Here is a 23,899-nt window from a genome sequence, read left to right on the forward strand (position 1 = left end):
TTTGGAGACGTGGTTGTCTTTGATACTACATATTGAATTAACTGTTATGATATGCCTCTTGGACTATGGGTCGGAGTTCATAATCATGGAAATTCATTTTTCTTTGGTTGTGTTCTATTGCAAAATGAGAAGATACCTTCGTTCAAGTGTGCCTTAAAGGTAAATTCTTATTATTTGAAGTTGTTTTGTGACTTATGTTTTAACTTTCATAGTTTAATCATTTTTATATTTTGTGACATCTTTCAGTGTTTTTGTACCTTGTCAAAGGAAAATATCCACAAACAATTCTTACTGATCAAGACCATGCACTTAAAGAAGCTGTTTCAATGGAATTGCCAAACACAAAGCATGCATTTTGCATATAGCATATTGTGTCAAGTTCCCAACATGGTTTTTTATTTCTTTGGGTCCAAAATATGATGACTTCAAATTTGAGTTTTATAGGCTATACAATTTAGAATGTGCAAGTGACTTTGAACGACAATGGAAAATAATGGTTGACAATCTTGACCTATATAAGGATCAACATATTGACTCATTGTATTCTCATTGTCAATTTTGGGTTTTGGCTTATTTGAAGGACAACTTTTTCGCTAGAATGACAACAACTGGACGTTCGGAATCTATAAATTCATACATTAAAATTTTCTTGGATGTCAAAACGAGTTTGGTGGAATTTGTAAACCAAGTATAAACTTACTTTCGTTCCTTGTTCTATGTATATTAGTTTTTACTTACAGAATTTTCATAATCAAAATGTTTTTCTTTAGGTTGGAGTTGTTGTCAATATTAGAAATCAAGCTGGAGAAGAAGCAAGAATGCATCAAAAGTATTATAATTCTCATATTATAACTAGTTTCCCTATTGAGGAATATGCTGCAACTATACTCACACCCCATGTTTTTCAATTGCTCCAACATGAAATTGAGTTGTCTTCAAAATATTCAGCAACTAAAATTGACAATGAGTCTTATATGGTGCGACATCATACCAAGGTTGATATATGAACAAGAATTAATTAATTGTTCTTGTAAAGAATTTGAGTTTTCTGGGATATTGTGTAGACATGTTATTCGGGTGTTGGTAAAGAATGATTTTTTTGCCTTCCGCAAAAATACTTTCCTTCTCGATGGAGAAGAGAAAGTTCATTAATCTCACAATCTAGTCACATTATAAATTGCAATGATAACTCCTCCATTGAGTTTAGGTCTCTAGTACAATGCCTAAAAGTTGAAACTTTAAAGACAAAAGATCGAGTTGAAGTAACTACTACAGAGTTACAGAGGGTTATTGATTTGCTAAAAGGCATGTCGGATGAGGTTATAGAACCAACAATTGATTTGGAACATGGTGATAGAAATGGGGATGAATGTGATATTCAGAATCCCATCACTTCTAAGACAAAAGGTTGACCAAAAGGAGGAGTTGAGGTTGCAAAAAAGATTTGTCGTTGTCATTTCCCTAATTGTGGTGGAACTAATCATGACTCGCGAAATTGTCCAAACAAAAGGAAAAACTAAGTTATTAACTTCTCAATCTCCTAATAAGTAACTCGTAATTGTTATTTTATCTTGTTTAATTTACTATGACATGTTAATCTCTAAACAATCAGAATATTGTACTATGACTTATAAACTACTGTGAAAATTTATTAATTTGAATTTTTAAGCTATAGCTATATGTGGCAGAAAATTTACCTGATAATTCAACATTTACAAATTGTATTACTATGTTGCAGTTTCTAATTTGAACTGTTTGAGATTGTATATTTTTTATGGCTTTTAGCATCAATTGCAAACTGAAGTTGTAAAAATGTTTTGTACTTTATATTGCAGAAAAGAGTTCTTGTAGCATTGTCGCTGTCACACCACTGCACCAGAACCACTGTCGCACCATACATAAAGATTTATCGTTGTTTTCAATCACACATGCTGTCATAGAAGATATGAACATATCTGTTACTACAAGGATTTGTTACTACTGTCATGAGGGAGCATGACATGAACATATATGTAATTGTTGCAAACTTTAATGGAACATGGCATGAAAGAAGTTTAGAACATGATAAATGCAATATTTAGGATACTAATGTCTAAGAATCATGTGTTAGCTTTTTCTTGTAATTGTAAATTTTTACTAGTAATGTCTAAGAAGTTGTTGAAGTTTGGTTTAATTTAATTTTAGCATGTCCTTTCAAAGTCTAGTTTAATTTAATATATTATTTGAGTGGAGAACTTGTTGAAGTGGTAAATGATAAAACATGTGGACTACAACTACTATAGATTTCCAATGTTATTTCTGCAAAATTTCCAGTACCAATTGAAAGAAATGATTTTTGCATATTATCATAGTGTGTACAACATGTATATATAGTGATCCTTACATAATGATGGAATAAATCATTAATTCTATGATTGTGGATTTCCTATGAATTAGTGATCATGAGTGCTAGGATTGCTCATGAGGTTTAAGTGCCATAGCTGATCCCTTATATCAAGGGATTTGATTTAGTGGAGGAGTGATGATCCTCATTACACCCCCGCAAGATTGGGTCACCACTGGTGACAGCAAGCTTGTCGCGAAGCAGAGTAAATTTGGCTTTGGGTAATGGCTTTGTAAGAATATCCGCAATTTGATCGTTGGTTGATATGTGAGAGATGGTTAGCTTTCCCATTTGAACCAGTTGACGAACAAAATGATAGTCAAGGGCAATGTGTTTCATACGTGAATGGAACACTGGGTTTGAGCATAAGTATGTTGCACCAATGTTGTCACAGAATAGCTTAGGAGTGTGAGTTTTGACGCCAAGTTCTCCAAGGAGGTTGAGTAGCCACATGATTTCAGCTGAGGTGTGTGCAATGGATCTATATTCGGCTTCTGTGGAGGATCTGGCCATGGTTCTTTGTCGTTTTGACAGCCAAGAGACTGGATTTCCACCAAAGTAAATAACAAAGGCAGAGGTTGAAGTTCTGTCATCTAGATTTCCTCCCCAATTAGCATCACTGAATGCATTGAGGGTTAGCTGCATCGTTTTCTTGAGTGTTAAGCCATAGTTGAGGGTAAGTTTGAGGTATCTGAGAATACGTTTGAGTTGTTGAAGATGATTTTGAGTTGGTTTGTGCATGAATTGAGAGAGTTTGTTGATGGCAAAGGACAAATCTGGACGTGTTAGTGTGAGGTATTGTAAGGCACCAATAATTGATCTGAAACTTTGAGCATCAGCAGGGGCAGAGCCATCCTGTAAGGTAAGTGGTGTGGATGTGGCAAGAGGTGTGTAGGTGGTCTTAGCTCCTGTCATGTTGAATTTATCCAAGAGATCACGAATGTAGCCATGTTGAGTGAGTAGAAGGCCTTGCTTGGTTGAGATGAGCTCAATGCCGAGGAAGTAGTGAGGATATCCAAGGTATTTGAGGGAGAACTGGAGTGACAGTTTGGCCATGAAGTTGTGGAGGAAGTTGTTGTCACTACCTGTTAATAGAAGGTCATCAACATAGACCAGAAGAAAGGCTTGGATTCCATGTGTGTTGTAGATGAACAAAGAGCTATCACTAAGGCTGGTGTGAAAGCCATAGGAGATAACAAATGCCTTGAGTGAATCGTGCCAAGCCCGAGGTGCTTGCCTCAGGCCATAGATTGCTTTTCTGAGTTTGCATACATGGTGAGGGAACTCAGTGTGCACGAAACCAGGGGGTTGGTGCATGTAGACATTTTCTGTTAGAGTGCCTTGTAGAAATGCATTGTTGATATCTAGTTGATGCATAGGCCAGTTGTAGTGAAGCACAAGAGTGAGAACAACCTTAATAGTTTGGGGTTTAACCACTGGTGAAAAGGTTTCTTTGAAGTCAATGTTGGGGGTTTGTGTGAAGCCTTTTGCAACTAGTCTGGCCTTGTATCTATCAATTGTGTCATCTGGATTTCTTTTGATTCGGAAGTTCTGGAGTGGTGGAGAGTGGTGTGATGATATGGCATGGGGTAGGGTGGGTTGGGGAAGGATAATGGTGTTGGAGTATGTGGTGTGTTTGAGAGGAATGATGGAGGGAAATATGGTCTCAGTTGCAGGGGCAGGGGCAGGGGGATTTGGGTTTGGTTGTTGGATTAAGGAGGCATATGGAAAGGAGTTTTCAATGAATTGGACATGCCTTGAGGTGTAAACTCTATTGGAAATAGGTTCTAGGCAAAGATATGCATATTGACTCTCTAAGTAGCCCAGGAAAACGCAGGGTAAGGATCTGTGTTGAAGTTTGTTTTGTGTGTAGGGTCTCAACCATGGGAAACATAAACAACCAAAGGAATGGAGCTTAGTGTACTCAGGTGGTTTGTTGAACATTACTGTGAAGGGGGTCTTCATGTTGAGCTTGGCAGTGGGCATTCTATTGATCAGATAGGTTGCGGTGAGGAATGCATAGGACCAGAATGTAGCTGGTAGGTTGGCATGATGTAACAGAGCTCTACATGTTTCTATGTCTATGTCTTCTCTCTGCCGTGCCATTTACCTCTAGTGTGTGAGGTGGGCTAGTGAGATGAGTGATGCCCTGTGAAGCCAGGAAGTGTTTTAATTTGATGAATTCACCACCATTATCAGAGAACACTGTCACAATTGGTAAGTTAAAATACTTTTCAACAAGACTTTTAAACTGAACAAAGATGGAAAATACATCTGACTTATTTTCATTGGATATAACCAAATATATTAAGAGAAATGATCAACTAAGATTAAATAATAAAGTTATCCATCTGCTGATTTGATAGGAGCAGGGCCCCATACATATGAGTAGAGGAGTTCCAGTGGTTTAGTGCTGTGAAGATGATGACTGGAGAATGGGAGCTTGTGACTCTTGGCACAACCCCATACATCCGAGTAGAGGAGTTTCAGTGGTTTAGTGCTGTGAAGATGATGACTGGAGAATGGGAGCTTGTGACTCTTGGCACAATGGCAAGAGATGCAATCATAGGCAGCAGGAGTTCTTAGAGGAATAGAGCTTTTATTTGCCAGATGTTTGATTATTTTGATTGAAGGATGACCAAGTTTGTGATGCCATGTTGAAGTAGATTGAAGACTAGTGAGGTGAGCATGAGGTGAAGGAGTTGTGTTGTTGTTGGAAGGTAGGTGGTAGAGGTCCTATTTAAGAGGTCCTTGTAGTAGTGTTTGGCCCGAAGTCAGGTCCTTGACAATGAAGCAATCAGAGAAGAATTCAACAGAGCATTGGTTAGTTTGACATAGTTTAGAAACAGATACAAGATTAGTGGTTATATTAGGGACACACAAGACTTGTTTAAGAGACAAAGATTTAGTGTTGGTTGGTATTTTAGTGTGTCCAATGAGAGTTATGTGCAAACCTGAGCCATCTACAACAAGTACTTGATCTGAGCCTGGATATGTGTTTGCCATTGTTAGTTGTTGTAGGTCTTGAGTGATATGGTGAGATGCTCCAGTGTCCATGATCCAACTGGAGTTCTGCAGTGGTGAGGTATGAGTGGCCATGTGAACTGAGGGCCTTGTCCCTTGCCTCTTAGGATAACCATGTATTTTGTAACATTTCTTTGCACTATGGCCTGGTCTTTCACAGAATTGGCAAACTACTTGCTGGATGGAATTATGGAATGTTGAGGGTGTGTGAGCATTGTGTGTAGGTTTGTACCTTTGTTGCCCTCTGGATCTTGTAGCTGCATGTGCTGTAGGGATCATATGAGTGGATTGTTGAGGGTTGTCACGGGATAGAAGTGTTTCAAAATCCATTAACTTCTCATGTAGTTCAGCATAGGTGATTGGAGTCTCTCTGCTGCATAATGCTGCAGAGATTTCTTTGTAGTCTGTACTCAGACCATTGAGTGTGCGAATGACTAGATCTGTGCTATCTAGAGGGTTGTCAATGATGGCTATTTCATCAGCAATGGCCTTGACCCCTTGAGGATAGGCAGCCATAGATTGTGTGCCTTTGGTGAAAGTGGTGATCTTTTGCTTGAGGGCCATGATGCGCACTCTGGATCTGCTAGCATACATGGTTTTCAGGGTCTCCCATGCTTGTAAGGAAGATTGGACCGTGACAAGGTGAGTGACGACGGTTGCAGCCACAGAGGAGATAATTCCATGCAGGATGAGTTGATCCTGACGAATCCAGTGTGTGTATGCTGGATTGATGAGGGATGAGTTTTCACCCAAGTGTTTGGGTGGACAGATAATGCTGCCATTAATGTATCCTAAGAGATCATATCCTGTTAGAAGGGATATGAATTGTAGACGCCAAGCTGGATAATTCTCTCCATCAAGTTTAATATAAAGTTGTGAGCCAACATTGAGAACAACAAGTTTATCAATGTTGCTGGAAGGAGTGTTGTTTGGGGTGGCCTCAGTTTCAGAGGTGGAAGAATTCATGCTGCTGTGATGAAGACAGCAAGGCAGGATCGAGAAAAAAATTGGCAGTTATGCTTGGACAGCTCTTGATACCATGAAAGAAATGATTTTTGCATATTATCATAGTGTGTACAACATGTATATATAGTGATCCTTACATAATGATGGAAAAAATCATTAGTTCTATGATTGTGGATTTCCTATGAATTAGTGATCATGAGTGCTAGGATTACTCATGAGGTTTAAGTGCCATAGTTGATCCCTTATATCAAGGGATTTGATTTAGTGGAGGAGTGATGATCCTCATTACCAATTACTACTCCATTGCTCTGTTTTTGTTGGTTCTTTGTTCTTCAATTTGGTGACCAACACTTGAATCATATATTATGAGCGACACTTTCTTGGTTTACAAGTGAGAAATATAATTATACAAGGCACATCATGGTCTCCGATCAGGTGTGTAATGTCAAAAATTTAATATCATTCACTATGGTCAATACTATATAAGAAACTCGGACCGTAGATTTCCAATCTTCTTTCTGCACAATAAAGCCAAAGGTGCAGTAGGCATGAATATATTTTACTAATTTGTATCTACATTGAGATACATGAGATCAATAGTTTGAAAATTTAGTTTTTTTAAAAAATTAGTTGATGCACATTTTGTTAAATTAGAGTTTATCGTCAATAAATAGCAATGAACAACAATGTTACAATAAGAACTTATATTATGAATCAGGGGCACAAGTATATTTGGTTATCTATAAGGCTTCATAATAACTAGCAATGAACAACAATGTCAAATTAAAGTTTGTTGCACAAGTATAAACCCATTGGGGAACATTTACAAGCATTCTCAACTTAGGGACTTATACTCAAAAAAGATAACACATAGCAATAATAAAATATTTAATTCTTATAAAATATTGCATACTTAACAGTAGTAAAAATTTACAATTACAAGGAAAAGCTAACACATGATTCTTAGACAATAGTATCCCAAATATTGCATTCATCTTGTTCTAAATTTTTTTCATGTCATGCTCCCTCATAACAGTAGTAACAGATTCTAGATTCCTCAAAACAACAGCAGTAATTTTGGTTGTCTATTGTGATGATATGTGTGGTGGAAAATAGCGACAAATATACATGTCTGGTGCGACAGTAGTTTTGGGGCGCGACGACACTCTGTTTCACGGCGGTGACAAAACAGAAACAGTGGGGGCGACAAAACAGAAACAACAATGACGACTCTGTTTCGCGGTGGATGGAAATGCTTGTGTTTAGAGAGAAATGTTTATTTACTAAGAGGACATGAGATTAGGAAATGGATGAAGATGAAGTAGATTTAAGAGAAAAAATATTGAAGAAATTGAGATAAAGATGCAATGAGATATCTGTGAGTGCATTATGAGGAAATTGCTTAATGAGATAGGTTTGGAGGAGAAAATAATGATTTTTTAATTTTAATAAATGTTGTTTACTGAAATAACATTGGTATGTGTCTTCTTTTTAATTGAATAATAAGGATATTTTTGTCACAATATTAGAGTATACATTGCTAACATGTTCCTTCATAAATTGAGATGAGATTATATTAGCAAATCCCATACTTATATTCTCCTATATATGTTATGGATAGTTCAGAAAATTCTTTTCCAAAATATGTGGGTACCTCTTTGTAACACTCATCCATATGAATTTTACTAGTGGGTAACCACAAGGCTGATTTTTAATCATATGTAATGGTATGTTCCTGATGTGAAAAAGTGATGAACAAATAATTAAAAAAACATTTGAGTTTATAATAATTGCGTAATAAAGCAAGGTTGACAATGGTGTGATGGCTTTTTCACACATATAAAGTAAATCAAAGAATAGCAATATTTGGTTGGGTGAAAAAGGAAGGAAAGAAAGTAGGAAGAATGAAAGAGAAAGGAAAATAATTTTTTCCATTGTTTGGTTGCATGGAAGGAAAGAAAAAAATTGGTTGGGCCAATGTATTATGTTTTCTCCATTATTAAGAGGAAAATATCTAGAAAAAATTGTACCATAATCAATTGTCCTAAAGTATGTCTTAAATCATGTTTCAAACCAATAACGATGAAATAAAAACATAAAAAAATAAAAAATATTTAATTTTTTAATTCACATTGTATGTTTTCATTGGTTTAAGACTTGATTTGAGACATACTTTTAGATATCATATCTTTGATAGTACAAAGAAAATATCATTATTAATAATAATTATATTATTTTCTCTTCACTTTCTTTTCATTTTCTATCATACCAAACAACTAAAAAATCATCACATTTTCTATCCATTTTTTTTCTCAAGTTTTTCTTCCTCAACATTTCTTTTCTTACTTTTCTTCTCTAAACCAAACACAGTGTAAAGAAAGAAAAATTATTACATTAAGAAATATAAGAATAATTAAAATGTATCTTCGTATTTTTAAAATTTTCAAAGACTAAAGTGATCATGTAATCCTATTAAATAGCTTTTAATATAACTATAACCTTTATTATTCCCACATTTTGTAAATTGTTTTCACTTCTATCATTGTTGAGGACCCTCATAAAAATTTATTTAAGTTCACATCTACCAAGGAGATTAATTTAAACCCAAATAATTATCTTGATTTAATTAAAAACATATAAATAAATATAATTATATGTGATATATATAAACTTATTTCAATTGAAAATGATAGTGCAAATATATAAATATAGTTAAATTAATTGATATTTGAGACAAAAATAATGGTATTTTTTTTAAAATGCAATTAAATTGAGTAGATAGCAGAATAATATTATGTGAATATATAGATAAAAACATTTTCATTATTTCTTTTCATCAATAGTTTTTTGGTATTATCAATGATATCCTCTCATTTTTTTGGGTAATTAATTAATCCCTTTTAGGTTTTATGTCTACTCATCCTAACAAGTGTTGCTCCTACAAGTGAACTATTTATCTTTTGATTATCATCTAACAATGACTTACATCACTTAGACTATCATATTGTTGGTGTTCAATGAAAAAATTGTGACTAACTTTATTGATTGACTTTAGCTTCATAATTTAAATGGAAAGAAAATATCTATTTGGAACAACAAAATTTAAATGAAAACTTCCGACTTTAAAATGAGCACTTACTTGTTACTATAGAAGAGTTTTTTTTTGGGTCCATTCCATACAAGTGTTGATTGTTGATATACGTGCATAACTTTTATTTTGAAAAACTTTCCTAATTAGCAGAAGAAGCATTATTCGAACCCTAAATGGCATCTTCACGTCCTCCACCTTCCAAATCCGTGGATCTTGACCTAACCATCGTCTCCGCCAAGCACCTCAAAAACGTTAACTGGAAAAACGGTTCTCTCAACCCTTACGTCGTTTTCTGGGTCCACCCAGATCGCAGACTCGCTACAAAATCCGACGATTCCGGTTCAACTAAACCCATTTGGAACGAACGGTTCACCCTCCCACTCACTCATTCTCTCAATGATTCGTTTCTCACTCTTGAGATTTTCCATTCTAAACCCTCCGATACACCCAAACCCCTCGTAGGTTCTCTTCGCCTCCCTCTTAAGGATATCGACGATCTTAATGACCCGACCCGGATCCGCAAATTTACACTCACCCGACCATCTGGTCGTCCACACGGTAAGATTCATCTCAAGCTTGGCCTTCTTGGCCGTCCGATTCAATCCATTGATTACGTCAGCCCTAGCTCCTCGGTTCTAGGTTACGCGCCCAATCCTATCGCTTCACCCTCTGCGCGCGACTACAGAGGATACTTACCCTCTTCTCCACCGTATTCTACTTACAATTCGTATGGTTCTTACCATGATGCTTACTCTGGATACTGTCCTGGGTATTATTCCGGTGCTCCATTGCCTCCTCCTCCGTCGAGGCCTTTCCTCGATCGTCCGGTGGGCTATGGTGCTGGGCCTAGTGGGCCCTCTGCTCCGATTGATTACTCGGCGTACGAGAAGCGTGGGAAGATGGGGATGGGGATTGGTACTGGGCTTGCAGTGGGTGCTGTTGCTGGAGCATTGGGTGGACTTGCTTTGGAAGAAGGGATGAATTATGAAGAGGAGAAAATTGCTGAGAGGGTTGAGAATGCTGCTGCACGAGATGATTACAACGAGTATCGAGTTGATTATTAACGCTTTAGCTTCTGTGTTCAGAAAAGGCTCAAGCTTTGAAAGATGGTTAACTTTAAGTCTTTAACTATCTCGGTATGTTATTATATGTATATATTTTCGTATGGGAATTTTAATTGAATGCACCAGTGATGCTTTGTTTTCTGCTAGGTGAAGTAAGTTAAGTTTTATCTTATGATGGTTTCCTAATGTTCACGTGGCACTTTATATTATATAGAAATTAAATAAAGTTTGCTACTTTAACTCTTTTATTTGGCATCTCAGTATGCCATAAGTATATGGCTAATTAGAGCATGTTGCTAGAATTTGATGCATGCATTTCTGCATTTGTTTCAATGTCTTTGTTCAGAAGTTGCTATTGCTCACTCCATTGAATTATGCCCCAATTTTTGCATTGATCTAAATTTATAATATTGAGAATTTTTGGTACCAGATATACATGATAACAATGTATATATGAGTGAGTGCAAAACAGAGAGACGGTTTTAATCTCCACCAGTTTGGACATGTCCTAGAATTGTGGGACTTACTTTTTTTTTGACCCATTATGTCTTTTTTCAGAGTTGCATAATGATTGTTATTTTAGCATCAGTGCATTATGATTTGAGTATTTGGTGGTAGATCTTGACCAGTACAATAAAGGTTACATATGTATGCTACAAAAATATTGGGTGGATTAGGTTGCCCTGCATTTTCATCAGTTGACATAGCAAAACAATTTGCAATCCCTTCAATTAAGACTGCACTGTAGAATTTGTAGTTTATTAGGTGATATCTATTCCTCTTCATCTTAGCAAATACTTTCGTGTTAATTTTTTTTAGTATCGTTTACTGACTTTACTCCATTTAGCGGACACCACCTAGTTAGGAAAAGCTCAGGTTGTTGTTATTGATGATGGCTTGTAGCGAATTGATCGATCTTATTACCCTTCCTTAACAAAATCACATAAGTTGGTTACTTTTTTTGCCCCCCAAAAGTACACTATTCATATAGCTCTCATTGTGTATCAGCAGTATCTGTGTAAAATGATATATTACTTAATAAAATTTTATGCACTGTTCAAAAATCATAATCATTTCCCTTGAACATTGTTATATCTTGTGTGCTACGGGTCAACGGAGACAGGCATGTGGATAGAAAGCTGAAGTATCAAACTATGAAGTACTTCTGCTACATCATTTATTTCATTAGGTCAGTGTAATAGTTCTTGGATTGTCCTTATTCTGCATTGGTGCTATTCTGATTTCATGTTTTGGAGTTCACCAACGTAGAACAATTGAAATTTAATTTAATTCATTGGAATTTTCTGTATAGTTGCTTGATTGCTTGCACACAGCTACATGTTCTATGTTGATGTTTGTTTGGTTTTTTTATGGTCAGCTAAGTGAGAAATTATCTGTTCTGGCTTTTATGCTGAGGTAGTAGCTTATTTTTATCTGTATAAAAACTTTTACAGGGTAACCCCCTACCCCTAAAACCCTAAACTAAAAAAACAAAAAAGATGAAAGACTTAGTTTTCAGGTTTTCCCTTGATCTCAAGCATGTTGGGTGAAACAGCTTATAGACTACTGATTCAAAAAGTTTCCTAGCATTCATAGCTGGACTTTTAAGCCCTTTTTTGTGTGATTTCAATTGAAAGTTTGACCTTCCAAAGGTACTAGTATGATATTGACTGTGTTTGGTTCAATTCAAAGAGGGGAGGGAATGGGAGAGAGAGCGATAGGAGGGGAAATATATTTTTTGGAGGAAGGGGAGGATAAATAACCTTTACTTTACCCCCCATTGTTTTGTTTGAGAGGGGAGGAGAAATTTATAAATGCTCAAGTTTTACCTTCCATCCAAAAACTCAGTTTTGGGATGAAAGCGAAAATGGTAGAGGATGGATTTTGCTATTGTATGGAAATGGATGGAAAATTCAGGTTAGAGTAAGGCCCGTTTTGAAAGTAGTGGTCAATATCATTAGATCTCATACCCATTGAAATTCACTACTTCATTAAAACCCAATAACCTCAAAATTGCTTCCTCCTATCACTAAGAGAAATATGTATATTCCATTCAAAGTTCTTGTAACCATGAAGGCTAGAATACGACCTGATGAAAGCAGTTGAGTCTTCCTTATGTCTCTGCCTTGCAACTATAAAATTTCCATTTCCGGCCACTATAAAGTTCACAATCACCCTACTCTCCCAACCTAGATGAGGAGATTCTTACAATAATCACCACCTTGATGTTTTAGCCTTCCAATCAGTGGACCTTGTGAATGATCTTGTCTCTTCTAGTGCGACTCTAACCAAGTTTTCTTCTTTTCCGTTTAATGGAATTTGGCATCTATAAACATCTGTTTATACAGTACAAGTTACGAAATTGGAAGGAAATGACCCCAAAATCTCTTAATGAAGTTGACCTTGAAATCCTAAACAGAAACGTGATAAAAATTTCTTCATGGTTGGTTTTGTACTGTCACGAGTAGCCGATGTAGAACCATGGACATAAAAGTGCAAGTTGCATGAAGTGCAATGATATTAAACTTGGTTTGGGCCTAACCATTCTGATTCGATCATCAGGTTGGTTAGAACCAAAACCAATATGAATTGATTTGTTTGGACTATTTTGCTCATAAAATTGATGACTCGGTTGATCGAAGACCGAAGAAATCAATTTATTTTAAAAAACGTCAAAACAATGTTTTTTGAGGAAAAAAAATATTGTGCTTTTAAATTATGTGTAATTATATTTGTCATTAATGTAGTTTCATTTGTCATATGTTAGCTTATGTTGCAGCAAAACCTTAATTTCTTAATGAAGTTTATGACTTATTTATTTATGTTTTTGTTGCAATTAAATCGTAAAAATTATATTATTTGGTGATAATTTCAACTTGTTTGTATAGTAAAACCTTCCCTCATAGGGTATAATTAGTTTTGTATTGAACTGTGAAATCAATGGAATTAAACCAAATAGAAAATTGTGCCTATGTGTGGTTAATTTTTTAAGAAACCTATTGTAATTGGTTCAATTCACGGTACATAGCATCTGGAACCAAGAGAACCCAATATAAAACATATGAACAAGTAACAATTATGGAGTACTTGATAGAGAATAGTATGACTCCTCATTTCTGGTATAGACTCTTATAAGCAAAAGAAAAATAACTAGACAAATTTTTATAACAATTGAGTAAAAATAAAGGATGACACAATGACAAACATATAGACACAATTTTTTTTAACATAGTACATTAAAAAGTGAAACAATGAACCAAATCAAACCGGTAATGACTGACTCGATTTGGTTCAATTCCAATGATAAGAATCATCATAAATTGAACTGAACCATTCACTTGTATTAGGTTCGGTTTCTAAAGTTCCCAAAAAATTGAATCACGTCATAACACCTTTACTTGATTGTTTAATTAGGTAGACAGTAATATTTTTCAAATTTGTGATATAGTTATTAAATTACATTACAAAAAATTTAAAACTTTTTAATGTAAATTAACTTAATCAGTCTAGCTAGTGACCTGAATTGATGACAAATCTGAATTTAATAATGCTAACCCATGTATTTTGGTGCTCTCCGCCACCAACTGTGACACAACCTGGCAATTGTCAATGTTCACTGAAACACATAACCGAGAAATTGTAAAGAACCCTGATCGCTGGCCCTGAACTGTGAGACACGTGGCTGATTCAAATACATTGTAATCAAAGAAACCAACTCACACTGCCAAGTTGTAATAAGACATTATACACCTCTCTTCACTCTCTACCCAATCTTTATTTTATTATTTTATACGGGGCAATGTAGTAATATTACTCTCTTTACTTAAACAATTAACGATATCACAGACCAAAATGTGCTAGTAGCTAGCTTAGCTATTACTACATTTTTTTTTATAAATAGAAATATACAAATCATTGAACCCAAAATTTTGTACTGATAATAAATTGTTATACACGCTGACACAAACCGACAAATCAAAAATAGCGGTTGTGAAGATTCTAAGAAGTTGGTTAAACAGAACATTTTCGCAATAAGATGATCTAAAACCAACGTTACATTATATTATTGAAAAGAAAAGAATGCATTAATAATATATAAAATAAGGTTCAAGTAGCCATAAGAGTACTTGATTTAGGATATGAGACAGTTCAGGATTTGGTAAACAGTTGAGATTCTAAGAAGCCAACCTTTTTGGGATTTGAGGAATCACAGCTAACACACAGAATGTAAATAGTCGGCGCTTAACTTCTTATTCTACTTCCACATTATTAAGATTATACACATGTATCTTATCTTATCATTTATGATTGATTTGAATTACCTTTTCGAAAATTCAGTCATAATAAAATGACAGTATATAAAACTCATATATTATTAACGTATATATCTTTTTCTTTTATATTATTTTTTTAAAATTCAGATTTGATTTAATTTTGATCCTTATGAAATATTAATCTCTCTTGGATGTAAAAGGCAACTCTAAAACATAAAGTGATAATACACATTTTCATTTTCTATTCACATCAATTTTAGGGTTGTAGGTGAGTTGACGTGAGAAGGTTTTTTAAGCGTTTTAAAAAGTGGAAGGCTTGTAAGCCATAAAATATACATTTGAAATGATTCTTAAACATTCTATTTTCCTTCATTCCCTCCAAAAATCAACTCACAAATCAATCTAAGTAAAAATAGAATCAAACCAAACGATAGTTTATTGTATTAAATTGATTTTGATAAATATCGTTATGATTTTCATTAACAAATTAAATCAATCGTTGTTGGTTGAGTTGGTTTGGATAAGTACAAAACTGATAATATATACATTAATTTTTTTAGAGGAAATATCATCAAAATAAATATAACATCTTCCAACTATGTTTGCTCAAATTAAAACTGATATTATACTGACAAATCATCTATTTAACTTTGCATACTCATTATTGACATGTAACGTTTAATTTTCGAAACAAATGTACTGAGAGCAGAATCAATTTTATTATGACGAGTGAATGACTAAATTTTAAAATACACTAGAATTAACTTAACTTTTAAAAGTTTACATTATGAAAATAATTTATTTGGCACATAATATTTTATCAAAGATCGTATAATTTAAATAAACTTCAAAATATTGGCAAATGATAAATAAGTTGAATTTGAGTTTTTATTTTATTTTATAATATAAATTCGGTAGCTAATTGAAGGAAATTGTTTTGTTGGGCGATATATTTAAACTCGATGGAGTTAATTTTTCCAATTCAATTTTTTTGTATTCATTATTAAAGAATGTCATTAGGGCACTCATTTAAGAAAAGCTTTAAATGGAATTATAATATTAAATATTACTAATAAATATGATATTCCTTTGTGTTTGATTACCAAAATACATGTTTTAAAATTGCATAGTGTCTTATTTTTGTTCTACTCGCATTTTTTCACTATTAATTAAGAATCTAATCTCTTTTGATATATATGGTTGCTGCTTTAAATAAGTATTGCTTTCAGGAATCTTGACACTGTGATTATTCTGATGATCTAATATGATCTTATACCACTTAACCAACATCTCGTTGATAAAGTAGACACTATGAATTCATTAATCGATTCTTTTATGGTACATTAACAACTAATTAAAAGAAAAGTAGGACAGGGTATTATAAGAAGGTCATTATACAGCTAAACAAGGAGGTAGAATCCAAACATCATTAGCATGAGGATAGTTGTCGAGACTGCACAAAATTTACCTAATTAGTAATATCTTAGAATTTGATTTGACAAATAACTAAGTTCTCACGACAAGATAGATTATTTAATACCTTGCTTATATCTTTGTGGAATCTAAATATCTAATCATCAAATTGCCCTATTGCATAATATTAATAAATTTGGATATTTGTCTGACCAACTCAACTTTCTCTTGATAAGAAGATTAAAGGCTATTTTCATCTCTTACGCATCAACTTATCAAATAGCAAATATTCCTTATGCTTTTTAACCAATATCGTGTTATGTGAGTGCTGCTAAATTCTTATTCTATTACAAGTCCTTTAACATAGATAAATTCTTCAAACTCTTGAAAGAATCACCCAATTGCTTGAGGGGTTAATTGGTGCCCACTAAAAAGATGTATTAGTTTTCTTTTCATAGGACTATAAGAACATGTGCGTGATTATTATATATATGTACCATTTTTACTTTAATCAGAATGGGTTGTCAACTTGTCATAATCAGGTGTCATAATACGTTTCAATTTTATATTACGATCTTTCGGGGTAAGATAATACGAATTATTTCTGAAGTACAGATTTCATGGAGGTTATTTTTTAGCAAATAAGAATATATTTTTAGTTAAAAAATAATATATAGATTGAAGAACTACAAACACACAAAATATAATATCTATAGAGGGGTAGTGTAAATGTTTTTAAGCAATAAATAGTACATCATATATTATTTATATTATTTTATTTAATACTTAACGATGATATGAATATGAATAATGAAAATAAATTTTTACAGGGTTAAAAGATACATATGTTCAAATCTAATCGGCTATTCGATTATTGGAAACAACACTTGTTGAGAGAAATAATTATAAATCTCGAAAGTAATTAGTTTTTTATCAAAAAGTATGAGATATCCTTGATAGTACCAATGTACCCAAAAAAAAAAAATCTGCTTGCAGTGCATATATTTCGCATTCTGTCCTTCAAGGCAGACCACATACCACAGGTCCTGCAATACTCCTGCGATTTTAAGAAAAAATCTGTGAGATCCTTATAATCTCCAAAATTGTATCCCGTATTTTATTATTATTATTTTATTATCTGAGTTTAGATTCTTGATTTCATTTTTATATATAAGATATGAAAGTCAAGTATATCCAGCTTCCACTATATTTTGAGTATTATTTATATGTCCTGTTTTCCATCTTCGAAGAAGGTCACAAACCATATCTCTCAAATGAAATAATGCTTATCTAATATCTCACTGTAACCGCCGTGAGACAATTCCACGTGTCTCTTCACTTCCCTCCCCATGAACACCCCCTCTCCATGTGTCAATATGTTACTATAAATATCTTACTCAAAATCATGTGTCTTCATTTCTTTTGAATCAAAATGTGTCATTTAATTTATTTATTTTTATAAAAATAAATTGATATTTTATATTATTTATTATAATTTTATTGGATAAAACAGTAAGACATGTTCTCTGTCTAATAAAAATAAATATCACAACATGCATAATTGTCATTTATGGCTTACAATCCTCTTTATAACTCTCCATAAAAAATTTTGGTTGCCAACCATTTTTAATTAATAAATTTGTTATCAAAATATTATTATTTACTCAAACAATTTGATTGAAAAGTAAGAATATGTTAATTTTCTTAATGAATAATACTTTTGGTCAACTATAATGCTACAATACATTAATCAACAAATTTAATATTATTTGATTTTCTTTAATTCACATGAAACTATCCAAATAAGTAGACTAAATGACAAATAAATTTGAAGGTCATATTACTTTCATTTTTCTAGACTACCTTGTGTATTTTCACTATAATTAAAAATATTACTGAATATAATTAATTCCATTAATGTTGACATGATTAAATGATTTTTTACAAAATCATTCTTCATCATTATAGTTTAATGATTTCCTTTTTGGACTGTGTTTTTTTGTGAAGAGCCTTGTTAGGAAAAGTAAATTTATAGCTTTTTAGAAAGCTTGTGTTATTAGAGTTGTTCAATAAATAAGAATTGAAGAAGAATGACATAACAACAATTTATATTAGATCGTACACTTTTTTAAAATAATTTTATCTTAAAAATATGAGAGATTGAATATTGATTCACACATAAATAATCCAATTAGCATACAGTTTTCTCATTTTGAAGAAAACATTTTCAATTTTCCATGACATTAGCACACATTTTATTACAGAAAGTAACAATTCTACCACCAATAAGGAGAAATGGCAGTCTTTATTCTTCTATAAATTTACCTCAAATTCTAAGAAAAATTACATGTCTCAAAAAAAATTATATCTCAATATTCATAGTCAAACAAGTTTTTATAAACAATATAAAAATATTAGTTTATGAATAATATATTTTTTAATGAACTGCCATCTTTAATTGCATGAAGAAATCAAATAAATATATCAAATGAGATATATCATCTTCATTTTCAAGGTATAGTACAATTCAACAGATTAATAAATGTTTTTCATATACTCTTTCCATTCACATAAGAATAAATATATATATAATATGGTTTTTTAATTTAATAGTTTTTTTTTTTCACAAATTAGAGAGGAAAAGTTTCTTGTATGACCCATAAATATTTTTTCGTTTCTCTCTTATTTAGTACTCGAACCAAAATAAAAAATTTCACTACTTCTCACCCTTTTCTTTGTTTCTATATAACCAAACATAGACAAAGATCTGTTATCCTAACGTCTATCTAAAACTAATCATATTATATAATGTCAGTTAAAAAAATTAAATAATTATAAATTTATCAAATTTATTTAGACGAGAAACAACATATCTCATCCCTCAAACTTCAAATAAGTCCTAAAATAAAACAAATGATAAAGAAGAATCACTGCCAGCGTAAGAAAAAAACAAGTGCATGAATGAGAGCACCGTCCCTTGCCTTATAAATACCACACACTCCAAACCTTCTAATCCCACCTCACACTCTTCACTTCCCAATTCTCACACAACAAAAGAAGAGTGAGGACAAAACTTTGTTGTATCCATTTCCAACTAACAACAATGCTTCCTTCTGTAGCGACCACCTTAGTCTCAAAATCCACTATCTTCCCACACCAAAAATCAACCCTTGCTTACCTTAAACTCTCCGTTTCAGACCTTCCTATGCTTTCTTGTCACTATATCCAAAAAGGATGTCTCTTTACTAAACCTTCAATTCCTACCCACACTCTCATTCAACTTCTCAAATCTTCACTCTCTCACACTCTCTCCCTTTTCCCTCCCCTCGCTGGTCGTTTAACCACCGATTCAAACGGTTACATTTACATCACTTGCAACGATGCTGGCGTTGATTTTCTTCATGTTAATGCTACTTCTTATAAAATCTGTGACCTTTTGTCCACACTTGATATCTCTCCATTGTTCAAAGAATTCTTCACTTTTGATAGGATGGTTAGTTATAATGGCCATTTCTCACCGATTCTTGCGGTTCAGGTTACGGAACTTTCTGACGGCGTTTTCATTGGCTGCGCTGTTAATCACGCCGTTACTGATGGTACATCTTTCTGGAACTTCTTTAACACTTTTGCTCAAGTATGTAGAGGAGCTAGTAAGGGAATGAATAAGGTCCCTGATTTCACTCGAGAATCTGTGCTGATTTCTAACGCCGTTCTACGGTTGCCGGAGGGTGGTCCTAAAGTAACGTTCGACGCTGATGCGCCGTTACGGGAGAGAATCTTCAGCTTTAGCCGTGAATCTATTCAGAAACTGAAAGCAAGGGTTAATTGTAGAAAATGGACGGAGGATAACGGCGTTGAGTTGATAATGAAAAACAGCAACGATTATCAACACAAAGAGAGTAACAAGGTTGCGACGATTTTTGAGAACTGGTTTCTCAAAAACGCAGATAACTCGAAACCGTTAATCGCGGATGAAACGGTTGAGATTTCGTCGTTTCAGTCTCTCTGCGCTTTGCTGTGGCGTGCGGTAACACGCGCGAGGAAGTTCCAGGCATCGAAAACGACGACGTTTAGAATGGCGGTTAACTGTCGCCACCGTATAGAACCGAAATTGGAAAGTTACTACTTCGGTAACGCGATTCAGAGCGTTCCAACTTACGCTTCCGCTGGTGAGGTCTTATCTAACGATCTACGGTGGTGCGCGGAGCAATTGAACAAGAACGTGAGGGCCCACGATAATTCTATGGTACACAAGTTCGTAGAAGATTGGGAAAAGAATCCAAGGGTTTTCCCGTTAGGGAACCCTGACGGTGCATCAATCACTATGGGTTCTTCACCGAGATTTCCAATGTATGATAATGATTTTGGGTGGGGAAGACCATTGGCGGTGCGGAGTGGGAAGGCGAATAAGTTTGACGGTAAGATCTCGGCGTTTCCGGGAAGAGATGGAAGCGGAACCGTTGATTTGGAGGTGGTTTTGTCGCCGGAAACAATGGCGGGGCTTGAGTCTGATCCTGAGTTTATGGTTTACGCTACGAGGCAATTATAGCACGTGTCGAATTGTGGTTGACTTAATTGATGATTGTGATGTTCTGCTGTAATCACAACCGTTGATTGTGTTAGATTGTGACGGAAGGGTTTGGACGGTGATGATTCCATGTGGGAGTGTGGGGTGCCCCTTTGTTGTGGCATATATATGTTGTGACTTGTTACTGTCTACTGTCTAGTCAGTTTAATTGTAATGTTGTTTCAAGTTTCAACCAAGTTATATTTCCCTTTATCTTCAAACATTTGGGTTGTGATTCTTCTTTTTTCCCCTTATTTAATTTATATGTTAAAGGATAATATTTATATATTGTTATTACAAAATATTTATACACATTTATTATATTATATAATATTTATTTGAAAAGTAAATAATAATAATTAAATATGAACGGGATGAAATAATAATATATAAAACTTATATCATATTAATATATATATTTTGTGAGAAATGACAATAATTAATATAAATTATTAGATCTTATCATTAAGATTAAAAATACATGTACATTGCTTACTTATAAGCAAATAATGAACTATGTGTTGTATTTAAATATGTTTTGAATCTAAAATCATGATCTGAGATAAAGTCAATGTATTATTAGATAAACCCCTAAATACAAAATTGTCGTCCAGATATTTTGTAATCTTATCTTATTTAATTGTGGAGGGAAATAGAGGAGATAGAGTAAATTGTTGGGACCCGTAGAAAAAGTTTCTCCTTGGAGTTAGCAAATAAGCAGGAAGATACAAAATTTCAAGAAAGGGACAACAATAATCCTCATTACCTCCAAACTATTACGTTACATTCAAGGAGAAAATGCATGTTGCTAATTCCATTACAAGGCACTAATACCTGGTTTCTGATTTTATATTTCTATTTTCCAAACAATCTAAAAAGTGTAATTATTAGTTTAATCTGAGAAGAGATTAACTAAATATAAATTCATTTGCTATTTTTATAAGAATATACAATTATCATTAAAATTAAACTTAAAAAGAATTATATCTCTTTCTCTTACCTCAAACAAATTGCAAATTTCACTCTACTTCCCACATTTTTCTTTTGAGTAAAGATATTATGGGAGAATCCATTATTGAGTACATACGTTCATATATGGCACACTGAATTTTTTAATAATATTTTATTGTCATATTTTAGTATTAGAAGTTCAGTACTTAAGAGGAACCCAACCATCTTTCATTATCTTACTCTTTTTCTTCTTCTTCTTTCATCTCATTTTAAACAAAAAAAGAAACATGAATGAAATTCGATTTAATGATGGAGACTATTTTGCTTAATTATCTTACTTACCACAAAGACTTGACGTCTAAAGTATTGTAGTTTTACAGACAACTGAATGTAGCACTTTTACTTTTATCAGTCAAATTCACATTGACACTTCATAGTTCATATGTCCTAAATATCAACTTCAGATTTTCATATGATTTATATCAACCAAATTTATACATGTAAAGTGTTAAATGATATTTAGTTTAATATAACATTATTTTATATAATTTTATTATACTTTATTTTTATCTTATTAATTATTATTTAGGTGGTTATTATCTTATCGCTCGTAACAATTTTTGTACATATAATAAATTGTTAGACTAACTTATATTTGTGTTTGACAAATTTTTACCACTCTATATAATATTAAAGCGATTTAATTTTCTATGATCTGTTTGATCACTATTTCATTATTGAGATGCCGAAAATTCAGAACTCCTAATAGTCATATTTTCTTTGTCTTATCATATTCTCGTTAGTGTTCACCCATTCTTTTTCTCTATCTTATAATTTCACATTACACACACCAATTACATATAAACAAATATCACAGACTCGTTTACACCTAAGTTTTGTTTACACTAATTACATTTAATCTCAATAATTTATTTTCTCATATCCAACCAACCAAATAGGTGAATGCAATAAGTTATTTAAGATTTTTCATTTTCTCTCTCATCATTTATAGCATTTACCCATTTGGTCTGTTAGATTTTAGAAAATGAATGATTGAGATTTAGTGTAATTAGTGCAACTTAACTTGAGTGTAAACATATATCTCCTATATATATATGACAATCTTCGTACTATTGCTTATTCTAGTTGCGTCCTTTTTCCTACTAACAAATTATATTAATATTGACTTATTTTCCTATCGACACAATCTCATGATGATTATATGATTGTATTCTATTCTCATCGACGTTCATTTTGATGGTGTTCCCCCAATTCGATGATGATAATATATGTGGTTTCTTTTCATATCAATGATCATTCTCATGATGTCTTTTTTCATAGTGACAAATTATAATTATTGTGTGACTAATTTCACATCGATGTTCAATCAGATGTGTTTATATCAACATATTTTATGGTTTACAACATATTTCAACGATTTTTTGTGGAACTCATAATTATTTGATTATTTTTTAAATGAATTATTTGTAACATGCTTAAAACTTAATAAATTTTAGCTTGAGATGACATGTTAGATGATATTTGTATTGATAGAGTAATATTTCATATATGACTTAGCTAATTTTATTTTATTTAAATTTATTTATAGTTTATGTTTATTTTGTTAGTTATTATTTAGGTCGTTATTATCTTATAGTTGTAATGTTTTTTGGCTATATAATAAATTATTAAATTCACCGGTAATTAAAATAAACTAATTTTTATCATCCTTGTAGTTGTTGATAAATTTTCCATACAAAACACGTTGTACACTTTTGCCCCCGTGAATATATCTTGTAGGCATATGGCATTTCACTATCAAATTTCAAAATGGTGGCCGTTGGCTTTGATTTATGTACAATTTATTTGGAGAAAGGCCAAAAGAGTACCCTCGAGATAATACACCACAAGGGATGCATGATTTACAACTAGCCACTTATACCAAAAGTTATGGCACAAATTATTTGGTGGTTTTAATCAAATTCTTATCAATAAATTAATAAATCCAAATTAAATGAGTTTATTATAAATTAATAATAAAATTATGATTAATATCATCGATATAATTACCGGGAGCGACATCCACAACCCCGAAATAGATTATTTTCTTACCTAACAGGGTGAAAAGACACCATTGATACGTAACACGAAAAAATATCATCAATA

General features: G+C 33.0%; 3 protein-coding genes across 4 annotated transcripts; 2 read left to right on the forward strand and 1 right to left on the reverse strand.

Annotated features, from left to right (window-relative positions):
• On the reverse strand, nt 5,120-6,373 carry LOC109328330. Its single transcript, XM_019561749.1, has one exon. The coding sequence runs from the start codon at nt 6,371-6,373 to the stop codon at nt 5,120-5,122; it is 1,254 nt and encodes a 417-aa protein (XP_019417294.1).
• On the forward strand, nt 9,562-10,783 carry LOC109340236. 2 transcript variants are annotated; one of them, XM_019577869.1, is made up of 2 exons: nt 9,562-10,543; nt 10,586-10,783. In XM_019577869.1, the coding sequence occupies exon 1, from the start codon at nt 9,638-9,640 to the stop codon at nt 10,526-10,528; it is 891 nt and encodes a 296-aa protein (XP_019433414.1). In that variant the 5' UTR covers nt 9,562-9,637; the 3' UTR covers nt 10,529-10,543; nt 10,586-10,783. The 2 variants fall into 2 exon arrangements, with proteins under 2 accessions (XP_019433414.1, XP_019433422.1); XM_019577877.1 differs by having other exon boundaries at nt 9,562-10,077; nt 10,123-10,776.
• LOC109340248 (uncharacterized acetyltransferase At3g50280-like) lies at nt 19,220-20,999 on the forward strand. Its single transcript, XM_019577887.1, has one exon. The coding sequence runs from the start codon at nt 19,319-19,321 to the stop codon at nt 20,762-20,764; it is 1,446 nt and encodes a 481-aa protein (XP_019433432.1). The 5' UTR covers nt 19,220-19,318; the 3' UTR covers nt 20,765-20,999.

The sequence above is a fragment of the Lupinus angustifolius genome, chromosome LG02 (genome assembly GCF_001865875.1).
Source record: "Lupinus angustifolius cultivar Tanjil chromosome LG02, LupAngTanjil_v1.0, whole genome shotgun sequence".
Lineage (NCBI taxonomy): Eukaryota > Viridiplantae > Streptophyta > Magnoliopsida > Fabales > Fabaceae > Lupinus > Lupinus angustifolius.

What these genes read in the sequence shown, in the direction of transcription:
- LOC109328330 (XM_019561749.1), bottom strand. Translation starts at nt 6,373, where the DNA reads ATGAATTCTTCCACCTCTGAAACTGAGGCCACCCCAAACAACACTCCT.
- LOC109340248 (XM_019577887.1), top strand. Translation starts at nt 19,319, where the DNA reads ATGCTTCCTTCTGTAGCGACCACCTTAGTCTCAAAATCCACTATCTTC.
- LOC109340236 (XM_019577869.1), top strand. Translation starts at nt 9,638, where the DNA reads ATGGCATCTTCACGTCCTCCACCTTCCAAATCCGTGGATCTTGACCTA.